At 45.0% G+C, this 22,827-nt stretch overlaps 1 protein-coding gene across 1 annotated transcript in view; it reads right to left on the minus strand.

Moving 5' to 3' along the window:
* Nucleotides 1-1,732: 1,732 nt before the first annotated feature.
* The window catches only part of kcnh8 (potassium voltage-gated channel, subfamily H (eag-related), member 8), a 64,596-nt gene continuing 43,501 nt past the window's right edge, over nt 1,733-22,827 (minus strand). Inside the window, exons 11-16 of the mRNA XM_076879380.1 lie at nt 12,843-13,057; nt 11,588-11,626; nt 10,515-10,810; nt 8,515-8,627; nt 8,257-8,336; nt 1,733-3,786 (exon numbers count right to left, since the gene is read on the minus strand). Of these exons, the coding sequence (XP_076735495.1) occupies nt 3,196-3,786; nt 8,257-8,336; nt 8,515-8,627; nt 10,515-10,810; nt 11,588-11,626; nt 12,843-13,057 (1,334 nt within the window). The 3' untranslated portion in view covers nt 1,733-3,195. The remainder of the gene's footprint in view (nt 3,787-8,256; nt 8,337-8,514; nt 8,628-10,514; nt 10,811-11,587; nt 11,627-12,842; nt 13,058-22,827) is intronic.

Genomic DNA, 22,827 nt, shown 5'->3' on the forward strand with positions numbered 1-22,827 from the left:
CTGGAGTGTGGAGCCTTCCTGCTGCTGCGGAGTCGGGGCGGTCTGCCTCCCCCCACCGCAGGGAAAAGGGAAACACCACCTGGGTCTGGGTGCAGTTCCCCCCTCCAGGGGCGGGGGCACCTAGACCCGGTTTGTAGAGTACGCTTGGGGAGTGTGATCGTGTGTACAACGTCTCTTTATGTCTGTCTCCACGTTGGTTGAGTGTGGAGTAAGTGCATATGAGAGCATGAGGGTGGGAATGGATGTTTGTATCTGTGTGTGCCTGTATGTCTGTGTCTATATGTCAGGTTGGGTGTCAGGCGCCACCTCTCTGGGGACATCTCAGGCCCTCCAAGGTTTGGAGGCCTATCTCCCCCTACCACCACTTCCCCTGCCAGTGGCGGACCCCCTCAGACATCGGTGCGTTGGTGGTTCTTTGTGTCCGGGGATGGGCGTCCAGGTACACACCGGCTCACTCCTTGGCGGCCGCTTATCGGGGCCTGGAGCCTGGGGCTCGTTCGGGCCACTTCGGAGGTGGGGTGCCCCCGGCCTCTCGGCCTGGGGCTCGGTCACTCAGGCGCAGCTGGCTGCCGGCGGAGCTCACGGGCGCGTCACTGCAACTCCCCCTGGCTTCTGCTCCGCGGCTGCTGAGTGAGCCCTCATCTGGGACTCTCCTCAGCTCTTTCTGGGACAGTGGCGCGGCTGCCCCTCTGTTGGTCTTCCTTGGTCTCTTGTGTTCTGGGGGCCTCTGGATGTCTGGAGTTTTGATCTCCTCCACACCTGCTTCATGCCCTGGAGGACGGGGCTGTGGCCCCCCCACACCCTCTAGCAGATTATTACATGAAGGAACCTTTTAAAAAAACAAAAAACAAGCGCGTCCATGCTCACAGGTGTACACACGGGTGATCACACCCACAAACTACACCCTTTTTGGCTCCTACCTCAAAGCACACTGTGTTCTGTTGATCTTATGTGCTGCACAATAATGTTTAATATTTAGTATTTACTGTCATATTCCCATATATCATTGTGATGTTGTTTATTCTATTACTCTTGTTCTCTTCTGCTTGCTTTCTTTTTTCTTTCTCAGCAGGTGATCCAGGTGATTGATATATGCATTTTTTTTCTCTGCCCATTCTGTTGGTTTTTGTCTTTTGCCCTTCTCCCCCGTCCCTCTTCTCAGCTGTTTCTCTTTCCCTCTTTCTTTCTCCCCTTCTTTCCCCCAGTCAAGTCTGTCCCGTATTCAGTAAGTGAAAATAAAATAAACAATAAAAGGTGAATCAAATGGACCATTACGGCAAGGCTGGGATGGTCAGTTTGGTAAAGTAAATCCGTTGGGCATCTTTCTTTGCCTTTAGACAACAATTCTGATGGCAAAAGAGCCAAACGGGACAGTTTGTTCTTAGTGAATCATCTTGTTGGTGCAAAAATACTATTTCAGTCCTGTCAAACTATTTTTCCTCATCATTTTTTACAGAATCAACTTGAAAAATGTAAGCAAATTATGATAACAAAATTTCTGAAGATACAAGTATGGCTCCTTGTAAGGAAAATAGAAATGAGGAGTGGCTCAACACTTTTGCACAGGAAATTGTAGCTCCTTGGATGTTGTGCCCTTGAATAACCTCTTTTCAGTTCTTGAATGTTTTACTAAACAAAAAAAACAACAAAAAACATAGTAGGTAACAGTCATAATTGCTGTTTATTAGCATAACATTTTTTTTATCTAATAAATATCAAAATGTTAGGGATAAAAGTTTGATTACAGTACATTCCATTTGCAGAGAAGCAGAGTCAAACCTACATGAATCCAAAAGAGAACAGTAGATCTGTCGGGATGAGAGTTATGACCTTTTCCTGGTTTAGGATTGCATCAGCTGATACCAGCAAACAGCACTGCCATAACTTTTTTATATACAGTAGCATCATTTACTGCCATCCCACACTCGTGCAATTTCTGAGGTAAAAAAATACAGCTTTAGTATCGATACATTCATAGAAATATAAAAGCGTCTTTATGTCCTTATTGTGCTTTTATGTGAGGATATTGCCTTCTTTCTGAGCAGTTGAGAAAGTGGATCTCAGGATTGATGACCCTGGAGAAAAAGTCTACATTGCGGATCATAAACCAATTTAGCATCGGTAATATTTGCTCCAGGCCTTTTCACAACATGGGCGACTATCTTGTGCTAAATTAATCAGATTTTTTTTTAACTAAGCCCACATCCAATAAATATGCATCAGTAAAATGCCAGGTTCAGCTATTAAAGACTGAACTGTGTTTCCTTTAAATAGATAGATAAATGGCAAGCTGGATTTCCACAGGGTGACATGCAGCATGTTAATGTTTGTCTACAGGCACTACTCAAAAGGCTCGGATAGGCATGCAGAGAGAGAGAGAAAGGAAGGAAGGAGAAAGAGAGAGAGGTGTATGGTGAGAAACACTGGAAAGGGGAAACGGAGAGGGAGAAAGAAAGTCCCTGTGCTCTTAGTGACAGACAACAGCAGGGGCTGTGGTGCCTGAGGCACACCATACCCTACCACCACCTCCTTAACTGTCTTCTTCCACCCCCACCTCCCACACTTTCCCGAGGGCCAGCGGTGAAGAGCACAATACTTCCCATCTCTCTACTCACGCCGTTCTGTGCTCCAAGTCCAACCAGTCACTGTTCCATGAAATCCAGAGCATCTGACACTGGTTGAATGAGCAAGGAAAAAGGGGTTAAAAGAGAGGGTTGCCCTCCACAACACACCCTCACCGCTTGTTCTAAACCCAGCACTCCCAGTGCTTTCTCCTCCTCCAGCATGAAACCATTTTCAGTCAAAAGCAAAAAAAAAAATCTTCTTTTTCTCCTCCATCCTACATTATGGCACAGGCTTGCTGTGGGGGAAGGTACTGGAGGTAAGCTGATAGTTGCCGCTACGGACCAGAAAGACCAGAGCTCCACAACCGACCCAAGCCTCTAACAACACGTAGTTTCTATAAGTTAAAGCTAACACACTTAAACCTTCTGTACTTGTTTTCATGCAATGGGGATTTGAAACACGTGCCTTTAAACAAAAAGAAGAAAAACATCTGAGTTGTGTCCCTGTAAACATTTTCCAGTGGTAGAGGGGACCCCAGTTTATCAGTCTTAGCTTGAGTTTAGGAAAATATCCCAAAAAGTGTTCTTGAGAAAGTCCTGCAGACTCCAAGACATTTGTGATTAAGGTCTGCTACAAATCCTTGGTTGGGTTGTGGTTGACATCCCCGAGTCCAGTTTGAGGAGAACCACCAGAGCTCTGAATAAGACCCTCATGTCCTCCGTCCTGCGGAGGTGGACTGTGTGCACCTGGCCTAATGGAGCTAGAAGCCCTGCCTCTGCAGTGGGGAAACTCTGGAGAGCTGAGGTGCGACAAAGGCATGTGTGGCTCTGAGATCACAGAGGATGGCTGCACTTGAAGGGCCAATGAGCTGGCAGTTGGAGATGGAGTTGAGCTGGGAATACCTATGTCCCCCAAAAGGAGGTCTTGGGTTTTGTGTATGAGGGAGTGGCACAATGTGCTATGCTGCTGGGACATGATGAGGGGGGAGGAAGGTAACGACATGGGTGTTTCTGTCCACACTGTGGCAGTCTGAGAGGGGAATGGTGAAGGGAAAGTCTGACGGGAGGGGGAATGGTGTAGGTATGTGTGGCGTGCTGGGGAGTAATGTGTGGGGCAGACTACTGCAGGTTGTGGCACTGACGTCATGAGGGTCTCCATGAGTTGAGCCATTCTCTTCATGACCTGCCCCAGGTCGGCCACTTCTCTCCGAAGGGTGCTCACCTGCAGAAACAAACAAGAATCAAGAGACAATCTGCCTGTAACTATGGCTGGTATACATCATCCAAAGCACTCCACAAGTATTGAAAATAAAAAAAAATATTGTGTTGGTGTCATATGGGTTACAATGTTTTTTTTGTTTTTGTTTTTGCGGAAGCAAGCTTGTAATTTATTTTAAGTCCCTGTGTGGTAGCTTTTACTGGAATCTGCAGCTACCGTCCTAGATTCATATGCATATTTATAGAAAATGTACACAATAAAGTGCATCTTTATCCCACCCTTCCCACTGTATGTTCATTTTTAACAGTCCTACTGCTGCTACTGGTTCACACTAAAGGCATTCAAATGTAAAAAAAAAAAAAAGGGAAAAAAAAGGTTGGCTTGGTTTGTTTGTCCCAGCGGTTAGTGCGCCGACTACAATTAGACAACCATTTAAGTTGTTTTTGTCAGTGGATCGTTTTGTTAGACTTTGCAGGAAAGTAGTGCAATAACGAGGATCCACAGTGAGCTGTGAAAAAGTACTGCATACCAAACAAACTGCACACCTCCCACCAGGGTACCAAAATTCCTCAGGCTGCTGAATACAGATCACACTCTCTGCTCCACGAAATCAGAACATGGCTGAAAATTGTTACGGCTGACTTTAGACAATGCTTTTTGGCTGTGTTATAAAAAAAATATGCCACTAATGTTGTCCATCTAACAGCAATACTGGCTTTATTGTCTAGAGGATGAGTGTCAAATTTAAGGCCTGGGTCAGCTTTGGAAAATATGAAGGAGGACATAAGTTTTTGGAGCAGCTATTCACACTCCACCAAAGTAGTTAAGTGACAGATAATGACATGAAAATTACTATTTTTCCACTGTCTATTATAGAAATTCTATTTTAAATAGAAAAAAGAACATTTTCATCAATCAACAAAAATGTTATGTCTGTCTGGGCGCTGAGCTACCAGAACCTTTTCTGTAATTTTACACATATATCACGAAGAAAGACTGAGACATTCTGTTGAAATTGCACTTCTTTTTTTTAATAATATGAAGATATTTTAGGGAAAACCGAAGAACTAACTTCCTCTACAGGCGGCGCAATAAACCAAGCGGAGATGGTTCCTATAATCCGCTAATTTCCTTGATTACTTTCATACTCCCTCAGCAATTGAAAGGTGTTCCTCCCAAAGTGTACGGCGTAGTCTAAGGAGCGTGGAAAGATGCTTTTCTTTCTAAACTCCTTAGACTATGATGACTTGGATCACTGAGAACCTTCACATACAACAAAGCAAGCCAAATTATTCCATTAATATGCTCCAAAAGCACAAACAGCACCAGAACCATGTGGAGGCCCAGTTCAGCAAATCCATGTAGAATTATAATGAAGGAAGAAATTAGACACATAACCCCAAAACTTTTACTAGACTGCAAACCAGTAAGGTTGGCCATTTCAGTTTATGGGGACTGATTCAGATCCAGCCTCAAGTGGCCACTGGAGGAACTGCAGTTTTTAGAACTTGAACGTGGGCTTCATTTTGCAGTTCTGGAGGTTTATAGCTACAATCTACAAGACTGCATTTGCTATATTTTGCTTAACAAATTTGACTATAACTCTCACATTCCAGTCATTACCATCAAATTGATTTTTCTGAATATATGACACAAACTTGTGAGGAGACACTGCTAATCAACAAAAAGCCACAGATTATGAATTTGTTTTTTTCAGGTCAGCCCTTCCAGGTCAAATATCTATTTCGTGCCTGCCGTTTTGCATGTAACTTCAAGCTGCTATAATTGGTCATTACACTGATGAGGGGGGTTGCTGATTAGTAGCTCTCTGCACGTGGCGTGTCCACAGAAGGCACGACTATGAAGTGCTGCCAATGTGCCATCTGCTTCTGCCAGTCAAAGCACTCATGACCATTCATCAGGCCAATCATGCACGCCAGCGCAACTGGATGCACATCAGCCCCCAGCGGGACACACAACTCCAGGTGGGAATTGCTCTGGTCGCTGCATGAATATGTCAAGAGGTGATGAGGATGAGCACTCAAGTATATTGTGATCACGACAGACCTAATCAGGCTGGGAACTTCCATTTCCTCTCTCAGCTCACATTGTTATGTTGCCGCCTAGGCGAATGTTGTCCAAAGTGATTACCTGGCTCAGTCGTTTTTAGGCAGGATTTTTAGCGTCTTACAGCATTGAGGTTGTTAAACTTTGATCAGCATCACGAAACCCTGACCAAAATCCTACTTTTGCTTTTACCATAGAAAAACATCCCCCCTTTTTCAATCTCTCCCTCTCACATGTGGCCGGGTCTAAACTCTGACTCTGATAAAAATAGAAAAGCCAAGAGTGGCGGTCCAGTCCAATCTGACACGCTGTCAACGTGATTCTAGTACGCCCACGTCAGAGATAGACGGGTTAGAGAAACAGCAGCGATGCAGCGACAGGTACCCTCAAAGTCAGTAAGAGCATAGTTAGACCAAACAAAGCTGATGTTTACTTATCCATGAGTGTTTTAAAAGTGTTGAGCTGTAGTGCTGCAGTGCATAAATATAGTAATCCAACATATTAAACAACAGCAGGAAATTGCATGAATACTAAAATCCTGATTGCTCTCTATGCCGCCTGGGAGATCATGCAGTGAATAAATTCACAGTGCTTCCCTTTGCTTACTGTTTAGCTTATTGCATGACATACATATGATTGATATGTACTCATTTTAGTTTAATTTAAGACAGGATTATTTAAATTTCTCTTATATGACAGACTGATTTAATTCTATCATCTGCTTAAAACTTCTGCTGTATTCATGCCTTAGTTTCAAGTACCTGACTTTTTCTTTGTTTCTTATTGTTCATTGTGTTCAAAAGTGGGTCGCTACTGATGAGCAGGCATGCCTATTGTGTTGTTTCATGTCTTTCTAGCAGCCTCTTTTAGTAATTATGCATCTAATTACTCAAGCTGTTTAGGTAATGCTCCCATTGCTCCTGCTCTCCTATGCACATGATGATTTCCTTGGCGTAGTACAGAGGTCACCATGCTAGGCCTCATTTGAATTTGAATTTCTCCCACTGGATAAATAAACGGTCCTGTCATGGCGCCAAGTCGCAGGGCAAGTGTAAGAGGCCAAAGAGCAAGAAGTATGTCTTGTAGCAGCATGAAGAAAAATCTGGAGTTAACATGGTGAGAATGTGGTATAGGTCTGAATGATGTTAACCTTGTAAGCCTTTGGCTCAGATGGCCTTACTGAATTTTGAAAAAATAAAGTTCGAGCTTTGTTATTCAGTGGTAGTGACTCCTTTGAATAAAGGCAGAAACAAGAAGTGAAAATTACCCCCTTGGATTATCATCTCAACAGGAACCTCTTCTGATTTTGATTAAAAATGACAAAATTGGGTATCTCACTAATGCTGAATAAATCAGCCAGTGCTAGCATAGCTTAAAATAAATGTAATTTCTTTTTGCCTATAAATGATTTTTTTGTCTCCTTTGTCGTGCTTTTGTTGGACTAGTGTACGTTTGCATGGGGAGCTGATAGGGTTCAAATCAAACGGCCCTTTTCATCTCCTATGGTGATCGCTTTGAATGGATCCAAGTGTGGATTAACAGCCTACAAGACCATGCTGAGGTCCTTCCTGTTAACCACCGGTCACCCACAGAGACAGAGGAGGCACAGAGCCAGTGTGCATAACTGTGAAAAGGCTGTGCCATTGTCTTTCCTCTCTTTTATAGATTTCTTTCATTACTCATGCTTTACACACATCATGTTTCTACTAGCAACAACAGCAAAAAAAAAAAAAAAAAAGTCCAGAGGATCTCATTTATTTGTCTATTTTTTTACAGGTTATCTCTTTCTCTTTTCTCTCTACCTCAGTCATCCCATATGATACACACCAAGGCTTAACAGGAGGAGGCGAACACTCCTCCTCACCTGCCAAGGGGTCTAATGTCAATTTAGCCGCCCGCCAATCAAAACCATAGGAAACAGCACGGCAGTCTGTTTGCGTGTATGTGTGGACATTTTAAGTTTGACAGAGCACCACGAGAATTAAAAATAAAAATATGACTAAAATCTTCAGCATTTCAACTGTATGTTAATGTGAAAAAATACAAATAGAGAAAGATTAAGTAAACGAAACGAACTAATAGGGTTTAAAATGCTTATTTGTTTGTCGTTTTTGCTTCATTACTTCCCTCAGTCCTTTCATCTGTCTTGTGGCTGACATGCTGATACAGCCATATGGTTTGTGCTTACTTGAGCCCTGTCTCTCTATCTCTATCACTCTCTGTCTCACCACAGTCATGTTTCTATGAGAGCATTAAACTTAATCTAAGATAACAAACTCCTCTTAATTCTTGCTCTTACCATAAACTAATTTTTTAACTTAAAATCGAATCATTTAATATTGTGTGAACTTGCTTTTTGTAATCCAAAAGGAGACGAGGTCCCTATAAACGCACGCAAGATCCCACCTGTTGATCGAGGTGTCGCAGTTGTCCTCTGGTCTCCTCCGCTTTAGCTGCTAATTCGGCTGTGCTTATGCGCAGCATATCTGTAACAAATAAGAAATGTATAATTCCCTTCAATCAAGGACCAATATACACCCCACAGTTGATTGCACTACAGCCATTATACAGCCATTAAGCACTCTGTCTACAAAGTGTTTTTGCATCTGGGACAGTAAATGACATAGGTTCATGTCTGTGAGTTGCGCTACATGAAGAGAATACCTGTGGTTGGTGCTGAGGCACTGGTTGGTTCACTGACAGGATGGCCTTGGTTAGAGAAGGAGAAGGCCAGGGAGCTCTCTGTCCCCTGACTGTCTTCAGTACCATCCACTATCCTGCAGAGAGATATTATTATATTATTGTGCAATAACACTACACAATGTACACATTTTGGTTATTGCATTATGGTGCTATTCCCTAAAATATTTTAGGCCAGAAATATAAGATTATGTGTTTAAAAACAAACCAAAATTTTCCATATATTTGAAATTCATAGTTTTAACATCAACACAGTATTTAATTCAATGTGAAGCATATTTGTGAATATAAACGGCAATTTAAAAAATATGTAGCTGAATTCTATATATATTACAACAGATTTTGTGTATTTAGCCAGTTATTTTTATTTCTATATAAGATAGTTATATAAGTTATATACGAATAACCAGCTTGTTTGATTTATACTCTATGTCACTGACAAATATTCATCCCATTCAGTTTATTATGTTGGCTAAATTAAAATGATCCAGTCTAAACCATGATGAGCATAAAGACTGGAAATGGGGTTACATCTTTAAAAATACAGAAATGTCTCTTATAATACATTTTAAACCCTCTATTTAACCCTTTGTCCAACACATGTCATACAATAGTGTGTGTTGGACAAAGGGTGAATGTGAGTATGATATGAACCCACGTTCATCTGCTTCACTTCCACACATTCAACTGGCAAATGAGTCATGTGATTCCTACTTAAGCTTCTCCAGCCTGTCCACAGTTGCTGTGAAGATGCAAGCCACTTTGCAACCCACCTTCACCTCAGTCTTTCTTTATATATAATGTCTGACTTAACTAATACCACGTCTTCTGATGTCTGCTCTGTTCGTTCTGGGATCTTGCTGCTGTTCCCTGACTTCTGCTTTCCATGTACATGAGTGAAAGTGCATGGAGGTCTCTCATCAGGAATTAATTAATGCAGTTGGTTCCTCCTTTCCATAATGATTCATTCATGTGTGTGTCATTAGAGAAAGTTTTAACACGACTCTATTCAGTGCTGTGAGAAACGAAATGCCTCCCATGATTCAATAGCTTACAGAACCACTTTTAGCAGCAGTAACTTGCAGTGAAGGTTTTCTGTATGACTTTATCAATAACTCATAGCATTGTGGAGGAATTTTGTCCCACTCTGCTTTACAATGTTGCTTCAGTTCATAGAGGTGTCATGTATGCACAGCTCCTTTACGTTCCTGCCACATGATCTTAGAGGATCGTAGGGGTCTGTTGTAGCTTTAGCTGCTGGACAAATAACCTCATATTTGACTCTAGAATACTTTGGTTTACAAAGGTGTTCATGGTCAGCTCAGTGACTGCAAGGCATCCAGGTCATGTGGTTGCAAAACAACCAAATGACCTGTGATTCTGCTCATATGCTGTTTTTGGATTTTACCAAACATGTTGCTGTATAGCCAAATAGCTTCACTTTGGTCTCATCTGTCAAAAGGACATTGTTCCAGAAGCCTTGTGGTTTGCTCAGATGCAACTCTGCAAACCTAACCTGTGCTGCCATGTTCTCTTTAGAAAGAAGAGGCTTTCTTTGTGCTGTCTTTCCAAACAAGCCATACTTATTTAGTCGTTTTCTGATTGTGCTGTCATGTATATTATAAATGTAACATTTAATATGCTGACTGAGGTCGTTGGAGTCCGAGATATATTTCTTCCATTTTGCAGTTTCTGTAAAAACTGCACGTTTCAGGGTGTGAAACCTTTTCTGTATACCCTCACTGATAGATCACATAATAGAAATTAAGAGGATTAGACTTCCATTAGTCTGTCACAGGGTTTAGTAAATACACATACTGTTTGTCACTGATGACACTTTTGAGTCATTTCTAGTTTGCGGCATATGCACTCTTCCAAAGAAATATAAAAATAGGCATAGCTTGGATTCACAGGGAAACAGGCCTAGACAGGAAGTAAGACCAATCAGTGGAGAACAAACTCACCTGGGGCTGAGATTGGAAGGATCTAAAGTGTTGAGAGTAATTTCCTGGATCTTCCTCCGAGACCTGCTAGAGTTTTGTGCCACGCTCTTCTGGCTGGGTCCGCACATTGGAGACTTCTCACCAGTCCCCCTGAGGTTCACTGCTCGTTTCTGCTGTGATAACAAAGATACGGTCACGGCCTCTTGCTCCTCTTGCTCCTCCAGCTCCTCCAGCTCCGCATCTTCCTCATGTTCCTCCTGTGCCTCTGTGATAGGTGGATAGCCCTGAACCACTCGCCCGTTCCTCTTCACCTCTGACTGAAAAAAAAGCAAAATTAAATTAAAATCTAAAATCACTTTGGCTCATCTGTGGCTCATCATGGCCATTTCACTTTTTCCTCTGCAAAGTTAATAAAATGGTTCTTTATTTTTTTTAAGTAAACAAAATGTACTAATGACTTGTAAGTGCAATGAGTTGCCCACTCAGTTGGATAAAAGGTCAGATCAACAGTTTAGGTTGCAGATGTGTCCTGCAGAACAGTAAATGCAACACCTGACACCTGTCTCATTGAACACAGAGAGCTGCGTCTATCATTAGTGGTCTGCAATGAGCCTTCAGCTACAAGATGAGGTCTCAGCCTGATAATAGCAGAAGTAAAGACCACAGTCGCCTACTGAACCATCTTCCTCTGACAAAAATACCACCAGCGTGAGATTAATGTCTCATCGAGAGAGATAGACTCTTCTGTAAAATATTGGAACAGCTTGACAGTATATAGAGCATCTTATCGCCTTCTATTCTGGTGCCACCATGATCTAATGACTGCAACTAATTTTGTGCAGAAGTGATCTATTTCGTCCTTCATCAAGTCTCAAACAATGATTGTGCCCATTATCGGTGACTGAAGCCTTCCGCTGAGTCACCCAACAAAGTTTTCAGAGTGCAGAAGCATCAAATTTCTTAGTGAGAGCTGATGAAAAATTCGGTGATGGCTGTTAACAAACAACATGAACTGATCGGACAAGTCTTTTAAATTAATGGCACCTGTCTAAAAGCTGTTTAGCTTCTGCTTGTGAGAGTGAGAATTTGGGTACCTGCGTCTCTAGAGCTGTTGTGGACAGTCTGGCCTTAACCTGGAAGAAAGCCAAAGAGGAAACACAGTAAATGAACTGCAGATAAGAGCAATTAAGCTGCCATCTTTCTTTTCTTTCTTTTAATTTACAGGTGAGTCAGTTCACAAGGTTATACAGTAAATTATTTTCTAAAGCCAGTATAAGAATAGAATAGATGATAATGACAAATACCCTAATGACCTTGATATAGTAGTACTGTAGTGGTAAATGCAGGATAGTAAGACCAAAAAAAAAAAGCAATCTCAACATTTCAGCCGCAAAACACCCCTCCATCTCCTGTCTTCATTTAAAGTCTATTGAGCCCTGAGATTTGGGCTGCCCCTCTGCACATTAGCCTCACCTAAAAGCCCTGCGGCATGCAGTCCGAGTGAGTGCGGGTGTGTGTGTGTTAATGATGTGTGTGCGCGTGTAAGTGGGCCAGCGGCGTTTGGGCAGGCGAGACAAAAACACCTGACTGTAATTACAGCAGTTCAGCTTCTCCAAGTCGGCTCAGCTAGCTCTCTCTCTCTGTAATTTTAAAGTTTCCAGACCCTTCTTGCTTTGCCGTCTCTAAACTCATCAGTCATTCTCACACATTAGTACAGTATCGTGATTCATTTCACCGAGAAATTGGCGAGAGCACATTAATTGCTTCTCTTGCACTGCTGTGGGTAATACCCAGGCATCATTAATTAAAAAATATTAAAAAATCAGGATCTATTAAGGGTGTATGGAGATAATTAAAACAAATGAAAGATTTGATTTGGTGTTTGGCTTTGGGATCCCCAAATTTATTTTGCTTATTTAGTTTATTATTTCATTGCTATTGCTTTAGCAAAATTAGCACCTAACGCATGTCTTCTCACATCTTTCTTTCTTTTCATAGTTCCTTCTTTTGGCATCACAATCAAAAAACGGTCCATGGGGGATGTATAGTTAAAAATCAGTTTAAATCTCCTTCCAAGGAAAACATGATTTGATCCCGTGCTAAATTTGTAACTTTCCTCATTTATTTTGCTTGGATATGCTTTCCACAATGTAAAATAATCTCATGAGATAAGCTTTAAGAAGCTCCAGACTGAGAGCTATTGTTGATGATGTAACTGTAAATGATGTAACTCTCTCCTTTAAAATGAAACTACCACGAAGATTACAAACTGTTTGTACTAATTTCCCTCGCTTTATAAGTTAGCCAATTATATGTGGAATCAATACACCAATACTTGGATGGACTCACGTGTGCCTCGTGTCCCTCTCTCAGGTTGTACGTGAGGTCCTGCTGGATGTCCTGGACGAAGTGGTGAGAGTACTCAGGATAGAGGTCCAACACCTCATAGAGTCCTTTCAGGTTGATACACTGCAGGTCACAGTAGGTCAGGGCTTTCACATCTGCATTGGTTTTTATTACCCGGTTATCCAAGGACAGGTTTGCTCCGATCAGGTCACCTTTACCTGTTCAGGCAGAGAGAGAGTGAGATGGTCAGAAAAAGAGGTGACAGCATAATGTACACTGTGGTAAAGGGTGTTAGAGGCACAGACTCAGTAATCTTTTCTGCAGACGCATCGGGACACATCAGCGATAACTGAAAAGTTTATAAGCTTGGAGGGTGGAGAGGTCCTGGAGCAGAGTAATGCTTAGACATTAAGAGGATTATTCATTTATTCAAGACTCAGAATATAACTTCTTCTGAATTCTAATTAGTAACTTTGTCACTATTATAGACTGTATGTCTTCTATTATTACACTAAGTACTGAGCACAGTGTTGGTTAAGGCAGGGAAGGAAGACACACTCAGCTTGGTAAAGCTGAAAACAGCTGATCTCACTGCAAGCCCCCAAAGGTGATAGCTCAGCTAACACACTTTTACAAATCCTCATAGTAAATTTTATTAAGGGTGCACTACTAAGGAACCTTGGACTACATATAATTGCTGCTGCCTCTGCAAGCTTCTTTGGAACCCACCTCCACCTCAGCTTCTCCTTCTCACGTGGTGTCTGACTTAATCGATGTCATGTGTGTTGTAATTTCCACCTGTTCAACTGTGTACCTGGAGCCTTGAGGCTGCTATACCATGACAGAGCCACATACCACCAAACTCCACCTCTATCGAAAAAAGAAAGGCAGCCTGAAATTCTTTATTTGTTTATTACCCAAACGTCTTTTGCTAATTAACGTTTGCCACTGACTTCTTAGATGTTAAAGTATGAAGAGCATAAAGAGGCAACTGCAAATGCATCTGCAAGACCAAAAACTGAGCACTCTATTAACGGGAAAGCTTCAAGTAATACTGTTTAAAAAGCTAAACACTAATGACCAAGTAATACCAAATAGGAAACAAGCTTAATGAGAGAGAGAATAAACAGAATATTGCAGCGTTGTTTTGGTCTATAATTATTATTTATAAATCACTTCCACTGCTTTTAGTCAGTTTTACAGTTTGGGTGAAGTGGCTGTGACAGCTGTTCCTCTCCATACAGGATGAAGATAAGTGCCCCTTTAGAGTTAATATCCCTTAAGCAGAGATAAATTATTCATTATGGTCATTTCGTGGTGTGAACGCGGCTAAATTACACCACAGCTGATGGAGTGGCAGTCATGACTGTTCATGTTCTCCTTCTCTGTCGCTTTCTCAACCCACTCCTTCTCACCCCGGTTATTATTCCTCTCCTCTTTCATTCGCTCCCTCTGTTTTTAGAGATCCAACTGGTTCAGCTATATCAAAACCCTTTGTCACTGACTTTTCTTTCTTTTCCATCATCTTCCTTCTCCTCCATTTCCTCTTTTTCTTTTCTTGCTTCTTTGTTTCACTTCTTGTTTCCTGCTTTGTGTTTCCTGTCCGCTATTCGTCTGCTACTTTGTGTTTCCCAAACTTCCATTTTATTCTTAACATTTTAGCTTTTGTTGCATCATTCTGGTTTTTAATTTGCTTTTTTGTCTTCCTATTTACTTCTTTCTTTCTTCTTTGCTGTCTTTCTTATCTTTTTTTGTATCTGTCTCTTTCTAGGTTTCTTTCATTCCTGTCATCCCCATCTTCCTTTTTTAAATTCTCCTCTTCCTTTTCAGCTCACTAGATGCTTCCCCTCTGCCTCCATCTCCTGTTTGCCTTCTAACCTTTTTATCTGCCATGTTTTACTTCTTTCTGAGTTTCTCTGTCTTCTCCATTTTGTGTTTTCTTTCTTTTTATTCATTTTTCCTTTTCTTTTAATTTTTCTTTCTGCTTATCTTTCTGTCTTGTTAACTTTTGATTCCTTCTTCCTTATGTTCCTTCCTTTCTCCCTTCACTCACCAATCTGGACCTCAGCTTGGCTCACTTTTACTCTCATCACTTCTTCTTCTTCTCTTTCCTTTTTTCTTTTCTCATCACTTTCTCTCATCTTAAGCCCCATCCGTTTTCATTTACTTCATCTCATTTGATTCCTCTTGTTTTACACTCTTCTGCTTCCTTTTTTGCCCTCCCTCTTTCAGCACACGTTCTCTCCATCTTCCCAAAGTTTCTCCTCATCCTCTCACTCTTCCTGTTTTTGGTCTTCTGTCTGTTATGTGGTACTGAGCTGTGGCTATGGACTCGCTGTGTGGCAAGGAAGGGGGTGATAGAGAGAGACGAGAGACACATGCTGAGAGAGAGAGAGAACCTTTTTTTTTTCTTCAGACACTCGAAGTTAGCCTGACCTTCAGCACACAAGCACAGAGACAACGCTCTCCGCCTGTCAAGCCTACATACACATATGCACCCACCCACACACACACGCACACAAACACATGCCATTCAGCAGAAAACAGCAGAAAACAATTCCGCCTACTCGATACACACAAACAGGAAAACACAGAAACCTTTTTTTCCCTCTTTTTTAACAGGAGAAAAGGCATGCAGGTGTTGTTTCTACAAACAACTAGATACACACACAAAGATAACAATGCCAAAAGAGGAAAAAACCATGACAGATGGAGTTTCTTGAACCATCTGGCTGTCTTCTATTCTCTGTCACACGCACTTGTGACAGATAGAGTGTATTCCTGTGTCATGAAGGTCAGAAAGCAAAAGCCAGTATGGTCACTTAGGGCAAGAGGTTGCATCGCACAGCAGATGTGCATGCTTGCAGATACAGCTCGAGTGAGTCTACATCTCGATTTGTTCTGCACACAAAGATGGGCATCATTTTATGAACTTTCAGAAAATTCTTCATCTCTAAGCTGAACATACTGGAGTTTTTTTTTTTAAATCTTACTTAAAAAAATAGTCCATTACGTATTGAGTATTAAGTATTGAGCACTGAAGAAGTTGAATGATTACCTTTATAACCATGTTTAATGTGTTAAAGTCGTTTTAGGAGCAGATTTTGTGACTCTTTTGTTCTTTTATCATTCTATCATTCTACCCTGTTATTCAGCTTTGGTATTAATAGTGGCAATGAAGATACAGACAAGACATGTGGGTGGAGAGAGAGCAGATTTGCACTTTATATTTAAGTTCCCATGAATATTAGTTGCTTACTATCGCTTTATAAGTCATTGGAAAGCATAATGATTTATTCTGCTTGGCTGTGTTTTACAACTGCAAGCTCATTAACTAAGTGCTTTCCCTCAAAAATGTACTTAACTGCTTCTTCATAGTAACAAATCTATTATACATGGATTACAAGCTTAATATGGTTTGTTCAGTGTTGCATGTTTAAGGTCGCACAAGAACAACCATTTCTTAAGAAACTAAATAAATATGATCTATTCTCAAGTAACAAAAAACCCCCAAACAAAAACAAAAAATGTCTAACAAACTCTTATTAAGACTACCGATTCTATAGAGAGGCCCTCACAGTTTGACATGTTGCACAGAGCCTTTTGATTGGGATCTGCCAGTTTAAGATGACCATTTGATACTTGCAATACGTGAGATGTTTTTAATCAGGCAAATGCATAATAAAAATGAATAATAAGGACAAAGAGACTTTGCTAAAGTGAAATGCAACTTCATAAATATGAAACGTCTGCAGCACACGTTTCTCTGTTTTATCTAATTTGTTCTTCTCAGGAGACACTACTGGCTGTGATGGCTTTTATCTTTATCAAGCTTTATTTTCCTTTATGCTTTATTTTAACCTTTTTCATTTACTTTTTCTTTCATTTGTATTTCACCAAGACTTCTGCTGTATAAACAAAACAGTCCTTTTTAAATAATTATTGTAATTTCATGAACAAAGACAGCGATATTTTTTCTCGGTTCAAGCTGACTCGCAGCTTTTGAGCACGTTGTGGAACCGTTAATGAGAAGCCTGTTTCTATTTTAGCACGCGGCTTCCTTTGGAATTGCTGAATCGGGGGGATCCACCTACTGAAATAGACTGTTTTTTGTATTTTTCTGTTTCTGTTGTAGAAAACACAGGAGTCAGTTCTGGCTTCAGATGCTGTAATTAGCTGCTGCTTTAGCAAATCAAATATCGATTTAAAACTGAAAGTGAAAAAGCAAATGAATTTGGCCTGGGGTGTCACATAGAGACCTACTTCAGCAAGCAACGAGGAACTGGGATGAGCAGCATTAAAACGATCAAGACTAGAAGAAACTAAAATGACCTAACTCTGTGAATTGGACTGATTAAATGTGCTAGACTCAACTGGACAGCACAGATTAAAGATGACAGAAGACTGAATTACACTTCTGTGGAAAAGATATGATGAATGCTCAGCTGGACATAACTGGATTGCAATAGTTTAGCCTGGATGGAATTGGACAATTATGGATCGAATGGATCACTGGTATATGATATAAAACAATCGGCAAAGGTTGAATGTCTCTTTCATCACCTGCCAGTCAGCTCCGCTTGTCATGGTCTCCGTGCCTGCCCGGTCGGCCCCACAAGGCTACAATTGCTGTTGCTGTTTTCTCCCTCTCTGCCTGGGCGGAGCTCACTGTGGGCTCCCGCCCTTGGCCCACACACACACCTGACAACACTCACCCATCATCACCGGGAGCACTATTTGAGGCTGGAACACAGATCCTCTCGTCGCTGGATGATTGTACCCCTAACGTTAGTGTTCTCACAGCTCTTGTGCTTCATATCCGTGACTTGTGATTTGTTGGTGACCTGCCTTCTCGTCTGCTTCAGATCCCCCCCCCCGGACCTGCGACCTCCCTGCTACGGGAAAGTGTGTGAGTGTGAGCGGAGAAGACGTGAGCGAGTTACCCTGTGATTCCCCCCGGAGTTTTTGGATCCCTTCACTGTACATATATTGCACTGCACTGTAAATAAACCACACCTTGGAGATACCTTACCGCTCTGCGTTGAATCCCTGTACCAGATCGTGACAGAATCATCCAGCCACGGAAATGGATTCAGCAGACCCAGCGGTCTCGACTCCCACCCTCGCCACTTTGGCCGCGATGCTGGCACGCCACGAGCAGATGTTCATTCACCTTCGAGCAGAGCTCGCGAACCTCACACAGGCCGTGGCTCAGCTAACACCGCTACCGGCCGCTCCTCTGGTCGCCGCTCCTCCGTTGGAGGCGCCAGTTCCAGCTGTAAGTGTCGCGCCACCTGTTCCCTCACCTGTTCACGTTGACAGATTCCTCCCTACTCCCAGGGCTTTCACGGGAGAGATTGATAAATGTGCTGGTTTTCTCACTCAGTGTACCCTTCAGTTTCGCCAGCAACCGCAAGCCTTTTCTACTGATGGTGCTAAAATCGCTTATATCGTCCAGTTACTCCAGGACCGTGCTCTAACCTGGGCTCAAGCTGCGCTTCAGGCGGAGCCGGACATCACCTTTTCTGACTTTCTGACTAAGTTTAAAGGTGTGTTTGACAGGAAAGCCACAACTGCCACCGCCGGCCAGCGCTTGCTTGCGCTTAAACAAGGTAAACGCAGCATGGCTGATTTTTCTATTGACTTTTCTACCTTGGCTGAACAGGCGAAATGGGGGGAAGAGGCCCTTAAAAGTGCATTGCTCACTAATATTAATGAGGAAATAAGGAATGAACTTATGCTCCGAGAACTACCTTCCTCCCTGGATGCGCTTTTGGTTTTGTGTATGCGGGTGGACGATCAGGTGCGCGCACATCGGAGCGCACGCGCGCGTTCGGGGCATGCCCCGCTGGACTTTTGTGGGACCCCTACTGCGGCCCATGGGTTGTCTGACGCCGACGCCGGGGATGGGGAAGAGCCCATGCAGCTTGGGCGCTCGCGGCTGTCGCCCGCGGAGCGCCAGCGCCGCCTTGCCTCCGGTGAGTGCGTTTACTGCAGCCGTAAAGGCCACTCTGTCTCCTCCTGCCCAACGCTGGCAAAAGGGCGCGCTCACCAGTGATCGTGAGGGTGCTGGTGGGCGATCTGTCGAGTGAAAGCCCTCTCCCCAGACTTCTTTTACCGGCTACTCTGCGTGTTCGGACTGTTTCTCATTCTCTCTCCGTTCTCATTGACTCTGGGGCTGAGCAGAACTTTATTGACACCTCACTCGCCGCCAAACTGAACATCACCTTGGAGCCTCTGTCACGCCCCCTCCGCGTTCACGCACTGTCGGGCCAGCGCCTGACTGACATCACTCATGTTTCTGAATTCCTTTCATTATCTCTCTCTGGCAATCACACAGAAAGGATTTGTTTTTTTTCGTTTAAGGCTCCTCTCACTCCGCTGGTTCTGGGTCACCCCTGGCTTGTCCTCCACAACCCGCATATCGACTGGGAGAAGGGTGCCGTACTAGGTTGGAGTGTGGCCTGCCATATGAACTGCCTCCGGGCTGCGGCTTCCCCCGTTTCGCTCCCACCCACGGCCTCGCCGTCGGACGCCCCGGACCTCTCGATGGTTCCGCGGGTTTATCATGATCTGCGGGATGTTTTTTGTAAGGATCGGGCGCGGTCCCTTCCCCCGCACCGCCCGTACGATTGTGCCGTCGATCTTCTTCCTGGAGCTCCGCTGCCGTCTAGCCGCCTGTACAGCTAGGGATGCTATGGAGCGCTACATCTCGGAGTCGCTGGCGGCGGGGTTGATTCGCCCCTCCTCTTCCCCTGTCGCGGCTGGGGTTTTTTTTGTGGATAAGAAGGATGGTTCGCTGCGGCCGTGTATTGACTTTCGGGGCCTTAATCAGATCACTGTTAAGAACAAATACCCTTTGCCGTTGCTTTTCTCCGCCTTTGAACTGCTTCAGGGCATGACCGTCTTTACCAAGCTGGATCTGCGCAACGCTTACCACCTGGTGCGCATCAGGGAGGGGGATGAGTGGAAGACCGCGTTCAATACGCATCGGGGCCACTTTGAGTATCTCGTGATGCCGTTTGGGCTGACTAACGCCCCCGCGGTGTTTCAGGCGATGGTTAATGATGTCCTTCGTGATTTTGTTAACCGTTGTGTGTTTGTGTACTTAGATGACATCTTGGTCTTTTCTAAGACGCTCGAGGAGCACAAGGTCCATGTCCGGCAGGTCCTGCTACGCCTTCTGGAGAACCGGCTCTTTGTGAAGGGGGAGAAGTGCGACTTCCACGTGTCGTCTGTGAGTTTTCTGGGCCACATTATCGAGAAGGGGGACTTGTGGACAGATCCGGAGAAAGTGCGAGCTGTGGTGGAATGGCCTACTCCTCCTGATCGCCGCCAAGTGCAACGTTTTTTGGGATTCGCCAACTTTTACAGACGGTTCATTCGTGATTTCAGCAGAATCGCTCTCCCTCTCACTAAACTCACCTCTCCCAAGGTTCCCTTCCAGTGGGATTCTGCCGCTCAGCGAGCCTTCGCCCTGCTCAAGGACAGGTTCATCACCGCTCCCATACTCCGGCAACCGGACCTTACACGGCAGTTCGTTGTGGAAGTGGACGCGTCGGACTCCGGGGTTGGGGCAGTTCTGTCGCAACAGATGGACGGTAAGCTGCACCCGTATGCCTTTTATTCTCGCCGTCTCTCCCCAGCAGAGTGTAACTATGACATCGGGGACCGGGAGCTTCTGGCCGTCAAGCTGGCCCTGGAGGAGTGGAGACATTGGTTGGAGGGAGCAGCACAACCATTCATCGTCTGGACGGATCACAAGAATCTGGAGTACCTGCGCTCGGCTAGACGTCTCAATTCCCGGCAAGCCAGGTGGGCACTGTTTTTCGCTCGTTTTGACTTCACTATCACCTACAGGCCAGGAACACGGAACGTAAAGCCAGACGCCCTGTCCAGGCAATTCTCCATCACTGGGGAGGACTCGGACCCTGAGCCTGTCCTCCCGGCCGCCTGTGTAATTGGAGCCATCTCCTGGGAGATCGAGGGGCTCATCCAAGAGGCGCTGGAGACCGAACCGGATCCTGGCACTGGTCCACCTGGTCGCCTCTTCGTTCCTTCAGCCGTCCGCTCTCAGGTTCTCCAGTGGGCTCACACCGCCCGCTTTTCATGCCATCCTGGGGTCCTCCGCACCTGCTCGTTCCTCCGACGTTACTTCTGGTGGCCTGCTATGACTAGGGATGCCAAGGAGTATGTAGCCGCCTGTTCGACCTGCGCCCGGAATAAGCTTTCGAACCGCCCTCCACCGGGTCTTTTGCAGCCTCTCCCTACACCAGCTCGACCATGGTCCCATGTTTCTTTGGACTTTGTCACGGGCCTGCCGCCCTCCGCTGGTAACACCACCATACTTACCATTATCGATCGTTTCTCCAAAGCTGCACACTTCGTCGCCCTCCCGAAGCTCCCCTCGGCCTTGGAGACGGCCCGGCTCCTCACCTCCCATGTGTTCCGTCTTCACGGGATCCCCGAGGACATCGTCTCGGATAGGGGGCCGCAATTCACGTCCCGTGTTTGGAGGGAGTTCTGCTCCGCACTGGGGGCCAAGGTCAGTCTGTCTTCCGGTTTCCATCCACAGAGTAACGGGCAATCGGAGCGGGCCAACCAGGAGCTGGAAGCTGCCCTCTGCTGTGTCACTTCGCACAACCAATCGACCTGGAGTGAACAGCTTCCATGGATCGAATACGCCCACAACAGCCACACATCCTCCGCCACGGGCAAGTCTCCCTTCGAAGCGTCCCTGGGCTATCAACCACCTTTGCTCCCGGCCATCGAAGGTGAGCACTCCGTTCCTTCTGTACAGGCTCACCTCCGCGGGTGCCGTCGTGCCTGGCGGACGACTCGGGCTGCCCTGCTCCGTACTAAGGAGCGGAACAAGACCCTCGCTGACCGTCGCCGGACACCGGCCCCCGTGTACACCATCGGTCAACAAGTATGGCTGGCTACCCGTTTTGTGCCGCTACGGACTGAGTCGAAGAAGCTGTCTCCTCAGTTTATTGGCCCTTTTCCCGTTGAGGCCATTGTGAACCCTGTGTCTGTCCGCCTCAAGCTGCCGCGCAACATGCGCATTCACAATGTCTTTCATGTGTCTCAGGTCAAGCCGGTGCTCTCCAGCCCGTTGTGCCCTCCCTCCAGGGCCCCGCCGCCCCCCCGGCTCGTGGATGGTCAGCTGGTCTACAATATCACCCGCATCATGGACTCCCGGCGCCGGGGTCGGGGTTTTCAGTACCTGGTTGACTGGGAGGGCTACGGGATAGAGGAACGCTCCTGGGTGCCTTGAGCTGCTGTCCTGGATGTTGCCATGCTCCGGGACTTCCACCACAGGCATCCAGGTAAGCCTGGTGGGTCACCGGGAGGCTCCCGTTGAGGGGGGGGTACTGTCATGGTCTCCGTGCCTGCCCGGTCGGCCCCACAAGGCTACAATTGCTGTTGCTGTTTTCTCCCTCTCTGCCTGGGCGGAGCTCACTGTGGGCTCCCGCCCTTGGCCCACACACACACCTGACAACACTCACCCATCATCACCGGGAGCACTATTTGAGGCTGGAACACAGATCCTCTCGTCGCTGGATGATTGTACCCCTAACGTTAGTGTTCTCACAGCTCTTGTGCTTCATATCCGTGACTTGTGATTTGTTGGTGACCTGCCTTCTCGTCTGCTTCAGATCTCCCCCCCCCCCCCCCCCCCCCCCCCCCCGGACCTGCGACCTCCCTGCTACGGGAAAGTGTGTGAGTGTGAGCGGAGAAGACGTGAGCGAGTTACCCTGTGATTCCCCCCGGAGTTTTTGGATCCCTTCACTGTACATATATTGCACTGCACTGTAAATAAACCACACCTTAGAGATACCTTACCGCTCTGCGTTGAATCCCTGTACCAGATCGTGACACCGCTCATCCTCTATGGGCTTCAAGACATCACTAAAACATGCAGCCCAGCTTAAAGAAGAATGCAGCTCCTTCATATTATGTGCACAAATTGACAAGTCCTTCTTTG

This window comes from Maylandia zebra, linkage group LG22 (genome assembly GCF_041146795.1).
Source record: "Maylandia zebra isolate NMK-2024a linkage group LG22, Mzebra_GT3a, whole genome shotgun sequence".
NCBI classification, from domain to species: Eukaryota; Metazoa; Chordata; class Actinopteri; order Cichliformes; family Cichlidae; genus Maylandia; species Maylandia zebra.